Source organism: Dysidea avara, chromosome 4 (assembly GCF_963678975.1).
Source record: "Dysidea avara chromosome 4, odDysAvar1.4, whole genome shotgun sequence".
In the NCBI taxonomy this organism is placed as follows: Eukaryota; Metazoa; Porifera; class Demospongiae; order Dictyoceratida; family Dysideidae; genus Dysidea; species Dysidea avara.
The window spans coordinates 22,967,142-22,979,033 of record NC_089275.1 but is presented as its reverse complement, the minus strand read 5'-3'; the positions used below and the strand labels follow the sequence as shown (position 1 = coordinate 22,979,033).

At 37.5% G+C, this 11,892-nt stretch overlaps 1 protein-coding gene across 2 annotated transcripts; it reads right to left on the bottom strand.

The window, feature by feature from the left end:
* Nucleotides 1–2,148: 2,148 nt before the first annotated feature.
* On the bottom strand, nucleotides 2,149–10,508 carry LOC136254380 (proton myo-inositol cotransporter hmit-1.3-like). Of its 2 annotated transcripts, XM_066047074.1 has the most exons (4): nucleotides 9,894–10,508; nucleotides 7,175–7,346; nucleotides 5,431–5,636; nucleotides 2,149–3,280 (listed from the first exon to the last, which is right to left on the bottom strand). In XM_066047074.1, exons 1-4 carry the CDS (start codon nucleotides 10,393–10,395, stop codon nucleotides 2,268–2,270), a joined length of 1,893 nt encoding a protein of 630 aa, XP_065903146.1. In that variant the 5' UTR covers nucleotides 10,396–10,508; the 3' UTR covers nucleotides 2,149–2,267. The 2 variants fall into 2 exon arrangements, with proteins under 2 accessions (XP_065903146.1, XP_065903147.1); XM_066047075.1 differs by lacking the exons at nucleotides 5,431–5,636; nucleotides 7,175–7,346.
* Between the last annotated feature and the right edge of the window lie 1,384 nt (nucleotides 10,509–11,892).

The window sequence follows — 11,892 nt, the reverse complement described above, 5'->3', positions numbered from 1 at the left end:
GCAAATCATGATCAGGGTACAAGAGTAAAGGCAGTATGTTATTCACGTCATGGTAGTACTATAGGTATAACTTTAAAAAACTGTTTCCACAAGAAACCAGATACAGCTAAAATGTTAAACTATAGAACATGCAAGAACATAAAGTAAAGAAGATGTATTCCTAATAAGGAATTGGGATAATCACCATCATGCCTATATAACTAAACAAGGAAAGTCAAACAGTCATCATTCACAGTGAAGCACTGCAGAGCAAGTGATTATGAAACTTTTCAAGGACTATAGCCCAACCGCACTAATACCCACGCACTGTATACTAATCTATCAGCTCACTACAATATACAATTCCAGCTGCAGCTAGCTATACAGTCTATATACCATATTTTTATTTACTGCACAAAATTAATCTATTTCCTACATGGGGTTGCATGCATAATGAATTGTGACATTTTATTGTCAGGAATGTGCCGGTTTTGGAATATGTAATTTAAATTGTCACAATTCAGTGATTTTTAAAGTATCGAATGTGTCTATTATTCCATTGAAATTTACATAATATGAATTGTGGAACTGAAATGTGTACAGTTCTTGAGAATTTCAATTATAGTATAGCGGCGTAGCCCCCAAAATTACCCAATCGTGTACTTTTTCATAAAAGCATGAAACTTTCCACATAAATAGTATTTCTCATGACATGTGTTTTTTGATATAGTGCCATCACAGATTTGATCTTTGGTGACCTTATGGCCATTTTTGCCCAGAAATTTGATCATTTCTGTCTTTATCTCCCTGAGGCATTAATTGACATGCTAAAACATGGTACCAAAGTGAAGGACTTGTTGAATGAAACAACTTGGTTTTTACTAGAAGTTAATAGATAATTCTGTTTTGAAGTTATGATTTTTTTATCATCTCCGAAATTCTCTGAGTTTACCTGCATGCCCTTGGGGTGTAAGGTACAGGGGTGTGTATATCATAACTTTGGAATAAAATCACTAAATATCATAAAAAGTATTAAGTTCTTTCATTCAAAAAGATCTATATATTGGTACCATGCTTTAGTGAGTTATTTGATGCCTCAGGGAGATAAAGAGAAAAATGGTCAAATTTCCAGGGGGAAATGGCCATACCCACCAAATTATATAAAGATCAAATCTGCGATGGCACTATATCAAAAAAATTATGTCATGGGAGTACTACTTATGTGAAAAAGTGCACGATTTTTGCATTGTGCTGCTATATTGTTAAGTTTCAGTGTAACAGAAACATCATGGAAACATATTTTTGTGCAGTAATTCTCACTGTATTGGTCACTGCTATAAGGAGTACTGTGATAACCTGTATAGTCTTCACTGACTTCAAGCACTTCTTCAGTGATCACAATAAAAGTTGCAGTGAATTGTGCAAGACCCTAGCTGGCCTCTCATCTGACTATGCCAAGTGTGGGGACAATTTGACCTGTAATGTCTACTGTGACATGTCAACTGTGAGCTCGAGTATGGACTGTCAATTTCAGTCACCGAAACAAGAAATATAATAGACTTTAATAATAAGTAGAAAAGGTTTGGAGATATCATCATTCACGACTAAAGTTTGATACTAGATTATCAGTTCAGCAAGAAGACCTAGTCCTAACTCCACTACAATCGGCAGTTGCAGGAACTGTCAGTACCCATCAACCATGGAGAATAGGTACTGAAAAGTATATATATAACAAAGATGAAATCTAGCACTCCAGACAATAATAACCATAGACTGTGCAGCTGGCAAGATGGATGCATGGTGGTACTTATAAGCTGTAGGAAAGGTTTTCTTGCAACCTGAGCTAGTGGACAAATTAAAAAGTCAACCTGGACGGATCTCCACACCAGTACATTCAAATATACGTTAAAAACCTAACGTATTTCAAGCTAAAAGCTTCTATACACCAAGTGTATTGCAAACTAACATTTCTGAGTTGAATACTGGTGAAGAGGCATACATAAAAGAACTTCCATGTAGCATTTGTATAATTTATACTTTGTATACTTCCATTTACAAGTTGCAGCAAAAAAAAATTCTAAACCTGTATATAGTGTGATGATAAAATATCTTGAAACCATAAGACTAACACTCAATAGCCATGGGGCAACCATGAAACTATGTGGGCTCTCCTTATATCTACAGATATTGTCAGATGTATCAATAAAAATGAATTAGTATACAATGAGTGCAAGTAATGTCCATTCAAGTGCCTGTATGCACAAACATGGATATATGATACAAATAGGCTACATTTGCTTTGTAGTTTGCTCTTCCATTTCAACTACAGAATACATATTATTGTGCTTCCTACAACCGTGATTGTCACACCATGTAAGAAAGTACGGCCTTGAAAATAATACTTCAATTTTCTCCAATGACCGTTTACTTGTTTCAGGTAGCAATAATATGGTGAATATGACACCAATAAAAGTAATTGTAGCATACATGAAGACTACAGTTGGTAATCCCAGTGCATCAACCAGTGATAGAAATGTAACTACCACTAATAAGTTAAAAGTCCAGTTTACAAGTGATGAAAATGAGACGGCTGGTCCCCTTGCCCACGTAGGATATATTTCTGAGTTTATCACCCAAGGTAGTGGAACAAGTCCGGATGATGTGGACGCTACTAGTAATATCATAACCACCAGTGAGAATATTGCAAATTTATTATCAGGACAATGATCAAAGTACCATTCTGATGTGATGTTAGATGTTTCATTAGTCCATACAGTTTCATTCCATGTAACACACTGACTGTTATTCACCCTAACATCAGCATGATCTTTACTACCTTCACTACAAGTACCATACAAATATTCTCCATCAACTTTCACAGTACAGAAACCACAGTGAGAATTTGTTACACAACTTCCACACTTCTTAAAATCACACCTTCCACCTTCTTGTAAAGGAACCGCAGAAGGACTACTATTGTTGCCGAGGTACAAGGAAGTTGCCAAAAGAGTAAGGCATATTGCAACACACATGGCTGATATATTGTATAGCCTTCTTTGCCCAGTTCTTTCCACCAGAAAAGTACTAAGTGTTTTCATAATTAGGTTGACTCCAGTAGGCACTGCTGAAAACCAAATAGCTTCTCTTAGACTGAACCCAACTGTCTTTAGGATACCAGAACTATATGATAGGATAATAGCTATTGCACTGAACACTTGAAAGATCTGAAGACTACAACCAATGAACATGGTGTACAGTAATATCCTGCTGTGAAACACTTTCTTGATGAACTGGATTGTACCTGAAAAAAAAAAGCATTCAATTGCAGAGTTATGTGTGCAACAGTACTGATATAAACCCTCAAAGCTCAAGTGCTGTATGTAGGCCCAAGTATAACTGGTAGCCTGTGACATTGTTTTGGTTACTTAATTCCTATAGAGTCCATTGAAAAAGACATGCACAGTATCTCCAGAAACTTGTTTCAATCGTAATTCAAACTGGTACACTTAAAGCAAAGGTTGCATGCCTACTCTTTTCTCACATACTGGCTGCTTAGCATAAAACATTTTGCAAACATAGGGTATGAAAAGACAATAAATACATTAAAAGCACTTGCGTGGGTGAAGATCAAACAAATAAGAGTGCTATTATTACCATACAGCACTGAAAGGAAAATACATAACTAACACCCTGTGATTGTACTAATTACTTTTTTTCCTGAGCACATCAGCTGTGCTGTCTGCTCAGTAATGATAAATAAATAAATTTAAAAAATACAGCACTGCATATGGAAAATACATGGAAAATACATGGAAAATACAGCACTGTTGATCTTGTGCATAAGATTTTAAATCACCAGAAGTAGCCAAAACGATGCTACATGTATCTGTTTGTTTTATGACCAAACTTGTACTATAATGACACTTAGCAATTATCTACTGGCTAGTGTGTAGTCTACAAAATGAATGCTCTGAACAAAGATAACCAGAAAGTACTTTAAACCAGTTACAGCACCATTACACTAGTGCAATATGAAAAAATAGCACTCTGGTGTGGTCTCGAGCTGAATACAGCACTCGGCTTCGCCTCATGCTGCATTAGTCTCTCACCCACGCCTCATGCTATTTTTTCCACATTGCACTCATGGCAGTGCTTTAACTAGCATACAGTACTCCCTTGATTATTCGAACCTCTATTATCCGAACACTTGGTTATCTGAACAGTAGAAATGACTGCTCTGTTAGACTAAGATGTATGTTCTATTAGAGCATTGGAACAGAGCTCTAAATGGACGTTAATTATCTGAACTATTTGATTTTCTGAACACATATTGGTCCCAAGATAGATATATGACTCTTAATAGGATTGGGAACGGTGTCACGTGCCCAGTATACTACCTGTACAATTGACGTCACTGGTTAGATACGAGGTGCGTTTCATTTTGAAGAGCATGAAAAGATTAACATTTCTCTTTACTGTAGACTATTAGTGTAGGTTTAGTAGAATATAAAAGTTCTCTGAGATTGAGCGATACAAGTTGCTTTGGTGGATGTCATTGGCTGGCCTTTCCCACAGAAGAAGCTCGTCATATCGTGCTGTTTCGGTATCACTTCTACATCAAGGTACGTTTCTGTTCTTGTAGCAGCTGTGTTCACCTTCTAGTATCGACGATTCGTGGCTTTTTATAACCCCTTTGGTTATTAGAATTGAACAGTATGGTTTGTAAGCCACACCTCTGAGTTTAAATGCTGCGTATTTCCTTGGTTACAACTTTGCTAGGTGTTGTTGCACCGTCCTGTTTCTATTCTCCTAACTCTGCACAGCTGCTGTCTAGCATAACTGTTTGTCTTTCAAGCTTTAATCTAATGCCAATGCTATGGAACAAAGTTAGTAGGATGGTAGTACACTTCGCTCTTAGGTTCTAAATCACTCTCGCAAAACCTTTAAATTTTCATTATGGGCCAATTAAATTGGTATACGATGCAAATTATGGAAACCACCCATAACATTAGAAACAAGCCTATTTCTGGCGCGTGATGCCGTTTCCAATCCCTATTAGGAGTCGTACTGTATATCTATGGTCCCAAGGGGGTCGGATAATCGAAGGAGCACTGTATGTACACACATACATACATATGTATGTATGTACACATATAAACGTTTTTTGTACAAGCAACCAGGCACATGCCCAGTGGCAACAAATAACAATAGTACCACCGTAGGTGGTGGTAGACAAAATGTGGTTGTAAAAAGATTAAGATACTCCAATAGTCAACTACGGTTGTGTTTCGACCATTTTACTCAAATGAAGAACAAAGACTTATGCTATTTGATATTACTGTGCTGCAATACTAATTGATGGTAACAGTGCAAGCTATCATAACTGCAGCCAGCACACACCCTTGCAATTATTCTGGCAACAAATGGCCGATAATGGTCGATATTCCTCACCTAAAACATTCTTAGAAGTCAACTCATAGTCATTCACAATATCACCAAGTTCTTCCTCTACCACATCATCACTACGAATCTTCCTCATCACTTCCCGAGCTTTGTCCACTTTACCATGAAACACCAGCCATCGTGGAGTCTCAAACAGAAACAACAGACAAACACACATCACTATTGAAGGAATGACGCCTAATCCAAGCATGTATCTGAAATACAGTAATATAAATAAAAGCTATATAGGTGTGCATTAAATTTATTATAACTTCCAATACGTGCTCTAGATCGCCATAATGAATAACAAAATGCCTTAATCAATAAAATCCTTATTTAGAAACACATATGTTCAAGACCTAAATGACAGTCACAATAACAAGGTAGTGTTATCAAGCTCAAATGTTATGTACTGTACGTGTAACTTCATTTTGTAGAACCCAGGAACTAGAATGCAAGCATTATTATGCAAAGTGGAACATGTAGTCATCAGTTACCCAGAATACTGTTTAATTAGACAGCAAAATGTGACTGGATCTGCAAGAATTACACACATTTTGTGCTGATTTTACAGTAGTACAGACTGGTATACTTCGGATTTTCATGGGTGAGCTCATTGACTCAAATACAAATGTATACACGGGATCATTGTTTTTCATTTTGAAAAGATAAAATATGTCGTTCATTATACATTTCTGCAGAATGTCAGTATTTGTTTATTTTAGTTGGTGGTAAGTCTTCTTTGTGAAAGAGAGTGATGATTTACTGTCTGGGCCAGTTTGTTTCTTGGTGTGACTGACCAAAATACAGGGACCATCAAAGGAGAAACTAAACATATACGCAATGCAATTGCTTCACCTTGGTTGTAGGAACTACCTGTAAGGTATAACTTACCCATCAATGTATTCTGGTACAATAAACTAGAACTTCTATTTGTAAAGATTAAATGAGGTGAGCAACTGTTTAGGCATATAGGTGTGAAAGTCCCTAGTTCAAACCCTGAGCTACTTACTTTTTCGATGTATGTCATGTATTTATTTTTTAAAACTTCTTGGTGACTGCTCTATTAGAGTAATTCAATCGCACTTATTTTACATGTTTGGTTTTGGCTTTATATCTCCTTAGCTAATACTCTCAGTACTTTCAAATCACTACAAAAGGCCTGCACTATAATGGTCAGCTTATCTGCATTTTAAAACCTCTTTCTGTCAATAGTTTACACAGCAGGAATGACAAAAAAAATCGTACTTTTAGTTTACTTATAATTTTATGCCACTTTTATCAATCTGTGCACAAATTATTGAAAGATAAATGCACTATAATATGCTCTGTATACCCTCCAAATTTGAAAAGAGGCTTGTGCGAGTTAGTCGTCTTTGAGGTACGCAGATTCAATCTTCATATTTTTCTTTTCACACCACTTATAAAAATTGTCATACACCAATTTAGCTCAAATTTGGTATGGAAGATGTCTCACCCTGAGGAATGTTAGGTCTTTCTGTTTAGCCATTACTGAGGTGCAAATGTGTGAAAATTGTATTATCTTGGTTCCAGTAAAATATATACTTGTCCATAGTGTGTCCAGCACCGCACACTATTCTGATACAAGTTATAACATGATTACTTGGAATGTGACTGAAATATATGGACTCTCCCTTAAGCACTGTGCACACAGGATAATGAATATTTCAGTCGTAAGCATTATAACACTCCAGTGCATACATACGTACATCTTTTAATGTGCCAAGCAAACCTCCATCCAAAAGTGTAAGCATGTTCAGAGTCAATACTGAACAGTCCACTAGAAACTGATCCACTAAATAGTCCCACACCACTGGAAAGATAATTTGCCATTCCCATTTTTCCTCTGATCTGACTAGGTGACATCTCTGACACATAAACTGGTCCAGTAACTGAGTACAATCCTATGCACACACAGTAATATTATGTGTTCATCAAAGTGTTGTCTCGCCCAGGCAAGGAGGGGAGAAAAGTGGCACGAAGTCTACTCTCAGTATATCTAATCCCCTCCTTTTCCTCAACATATAACGGATATCAGTACATAAACAAAACAGATGGATCAGTTAACACACATATAAGACCAGGGGATGGTGGAGCAGGCCGAGAGTGCGTGTGTGTTGGGGGGGGGGGGGGGGGGGAGGAATTTTGGAATGAATTTACATAGTGGAGTCTCAAGCATATAACACATGGATGTTAGGGGACATGGTAGTACGTCCCTCCTTCCACATTTGTTTAATCCCTTTCATTCTCATTCTCCCACATGGAGGTAGGTGGGACAATACTTTGATAGGTCCACTACACAACTAAGTTACATTTGTATATCTGTGATCTATTACATATGCATTTGTGATTGGCTGAGCAAAAACCGGCTGTTTTTGCACATTCCTCAAATTATTGCATCTTTGTAATAAAGGACTGGATAGCCAAAGTTTCAGCTTTCTTTGATGAATGGTCTTGGAATTATAGCGCTAGACAGTTGGAACAGTGATAAATTTGATTTGTACAGCAACAATACGGCAAATAAATTACAGGCGCTTAAATAATCATTCATAACTCACAACTGAAACAAGCTACAGAGACGGGACTTGGCTCAATCTGTGCATCGTGAACTGGCAAATCTGTCAAGGTATAGAGCTTTCCCTGTACTCCTCAGTGTTGACAAAGACGAAGGCCATTCCAACAAAGAATGGTAAATATTATTTATACCGCATCATAAATAAGCGTCCATTACTCACGTATGCTTTGCTATACAAACACTTACTATCCATGGACAGGCAAAATCCAGTGGTGAATAGGTTGTATTGATTTGAGTTTCGTTTCAGTGCATACCGAAGTGATTAAAACGTGCATAATTTTTATGCAGTACGCATATTTATACCCAGTGTATTTCAACTAGTGTATTAAAAATTATAAATTTAAAAATGAAGTAGGGATCCAAGTGATAAAAAGTAGTAAAACAAGAGATAAACAATGGTAGCTATTACAGCATAGCTCAGTGGGAAATGCCTACTGTGGAATTGAACACAAAATAATTGTTATACCATGCCAAAGTAGGGATTTAACACCGAACTATGCTGTAATAGCTACCATTGTTTATCTCTTGTTTCACTACTTTTTATCACTAAGATCCCTACTTCATTTTTAAATTTATAATTTTTAATACACTAGCTTGTTTAGATTTTTTGTTAAAGCATACAGCTAACTATAAACATGTGACTGTTCTTTTAGGATGACTGCTGTAATAGAGTATCTCGAGTCAGCCTGCAAAGATGTGTGTTTGTCCAAAGAGGGGTGTGGTCTTTGTGGTTTCGATCGATTAATAGACTAGGGTATCTCGAATCAGTCTACCAACTTGAAGGTGAGTGGTCACAATACAGGTAGTGTAAAAGTGGTGTGGTCATCATGGTCTCGATCGATAATACGTAGAAGAAAGAATGGGTGTGATATTGTGACCTATTGTGGAGTACCGGTACCTCCGTACAGTAGCGTTTTAAATAATTTTGTGGCATCTATTATGCTGCTTAAAGAAAGTGTTGATATGGAAAATTAACGCCTTGATATGGAAAATTAACGCCTTGATATGGAAAATTAATGCCTTGATATGATTTTGTTGGATGAAGAAGACAAGTAGCCTGATTAAAGATAAAAGAAAAGACAAGGCGCACACTCTTCGGAACCCCAAAAGGCACATCCCACCGGTGAGTTTGTTGTGGTGGTATAGAATGGTGACCATGCGCTTCTTCGTTTGGGCTCTACGCTTGCAACTGTTAGTGAGTGAGATGAAATTTCAAGTTTTGATGGTTTTTAAAAATTCTATATCTGGCCGCCAGTAAGCGTTTTCTTGTTTTTAATGCTACATTTGACGTTAGATGGACTAATATTATTCCGTAAAGGTGATTTTCGTCACGTAAGAAGTTTCTAAGCTGGTTTTTAAAAGGCGGTATTTTTGGCGGCGCATGCCATTTCGGGGGAACCCTACTGTTTAATACGTTTTATAATAAAACAGGGTTTTTACTCAGCGGGTCACATTTATAAAATGTGGTAACCACCATATAATATGCACAAAAACATGTAAAAATTTAAAACTATTTTTTGTATGATTCATAGTAAAGTGATTTTACATGACTTCTCTATTAGAGTATCTCAATCTTCTGCAGCACTGGTTGGTACAGCACTTAGCCACATTGTTTGATGCTCTATGTGTGTTAGTCGAAAGCCAATTGCTACAGTATTAAAGGTAGCAAGCCACACAGTTGATGCTTGAAAAGTTTGGCTAAGACATAATTAGGCAAAAAAATTTGTGCAGAATTAATATATTTACGGAAATACAGCGAATCAAGCTAGCTTCATTTGTTTTCTTGGAGGAGTCAAGTGTATAAGGCTTATTAGCACAATAAGAATCTCATAAGAATGCTGTTAATTCACCCACACACATAACATTAAACACATACCGAGAGCCAGTCCGGCAATGCCTCGTCCAACCACCAGACAGAACTTAGAGAATGATGTTGCCATTATGATAGCTCCCACTCCATACAACACAGCAGTACACATCATCATTTTCCAACGACCAAACTTGTCACTCAACCACCCAGCAACTGCTGCTCCAATAGTAGCTCCCCCAACAAATATACTAACAATAACCTCATGCCATAATATACTGAGGTCATAGTGATCATCAATTAGTAACATTGCTCCAGCCACAATGGAGGTATGATATCCCCACAGTAAACTGCCCAAGGAGGTGGTGGCCACAATTGCACCAATGTATTTAGTCTGACGTGTTTTAATTGACGACAGCCATCGTTTGCTACTAGATAACGTTCCTTTGGAGTAAGGCTCATGAATTTTTGTGTCTACGGGTGGCACTAGTCCTCTCAGCGGCACTTCAGGGGAGTTCTCTGAGTTCTCAAGATCTTCCACTAGAACAGTTTCTTCGTCACCATCTTCCATGCCCCCCTTCTCACTGAACAGTGTAGCGAGACTCGTACATGTGCCGACTGCTGAAACTGCTATTACTTTAATTAACAACTAAGCGGCTTATTGTCTGTCAGCGCACACTGACCTCTTTGCAAAAGGGCGGGCGCTAGCGGCTTCACTCATTGCAAAAGTGGACTAAGACTTAGTACAACCTAAGCTTCCATAGCCACCATATCTTCATCAGGCAGACCCTTGACAACGCAGCTTTGTACATGTATAATGACATCCTTAAAGTATTTTTCACTGATATCGATGCCGGGTCAACAGAAAGCCTAACTTAACTCTTAATTCTTTGATTGTAATTTGTGTTTTTTGAAAATTTTTTACACACACCTTGCCGTACCCACATAGATCATGTATGTATGATCTAACTGGTCACACGAGACCGACATCTCATTATATTATATATAATATATTATACTACTTAGCCATCTCATTTAACAATGACAGTTCTCTCTCTCAGTTCAGTGTTGCTATACTGATAACTTCAAAAGCATTGTTATGACCTGAGACTGCAAGTCTGACATCTCATACTGCTTATAGGTGTACAGTGGTGCAACTCATTGTGGCTGCAGTGTCAGATATTTCTAGACTTCCTGCAAGATAATGCTCTGTCTCAACTAGTCCAGAGGCTCAAAAATACTAGATGTTTTTATTACTGACAGACCTTTGTTAGTTGAATCTTGTAACACATGTACAATTGATGGTATTATAATGACCACGAAGCCATCTTTGTGACATCTTATGTCCTTGCTCCATTAGGACATCCTATAGAAAGATCTATTTATCTATGGTCTCAGGCTAAAGAAATACAACTGTGACAAGTTCATCACCACCTACTCGTCCTCTACACCAGTAGATATCCTATGGAACAATTTTCTTGTGATATGCAATGCTGGTCTGGCCATGGTTCCCACCAAGTCCACTTCCACACAACTTAAGCAGTCCTGGATAACCAACAATGTCAAATGCTTAAGTAGGAAGGAACAATGTGTCTACAATCATGCACGTACTTCTGACTCCCTTTAGACTGGTCCAAATCATGAGTATCATGACCTTAAAAGACAATGCCAAAGAGAATATCGTCAAACGTTTAGCAATTACATCTCTTCCCTGATAGATCCTAATAGCAACAAAGTTACCAAAAGATTATGGTCATTCATTAAAATCAGAAAACAAGACGATACTGGAATTGGTCCTCTTATCCACCAAGGAACTACATTTACTGATTCTAAGGACAAAGCTAATGTGCTGGCTGATTACTTTTCATCTGTTTTCACATGCAACAACACTTCCATCCTACCTGAAGTATATGACATCCCTTTGCCTAGCATATCACCCTTAACAGTCCATGTTGAAGGAGTGGCCCAATTACTAACTAACATCCAACCACACAAAGCTAGTGGACCAGACAATTTACCTGCTCGTTTCCTCAAGGAAGTTGCTAACGAGATTGCTCCTGTTTTAACA

What these genes read in the sequence shown, in the direction of transcription:
- LOC136254380 (XM_066047074.1), bottom strand. Translation starts at nt 10,395, where the DNA reads ATGGAAGATGGTGACGAAGAAACTGTTCTAGTGGAAGATCTTGAGAAC. An exon ending in CATTGCCGGACTGGCTCTCG is followed by an intron (nt 7,347 to 9,893) that starts GTATGTGTTTAA and finishes GTGTGTGCATAG; the next exon opens with GATTGTACTCAGTTACTGGA. An exon ending in GACTTCTAAGAATGTTTTAG is followed by an intron (nt 3,281 to 5,430) that starts GTGAGGAATATC and finishes TTTTTTTTTCAG; the next exon opens with GTACAATCCAGTTCATCAAG.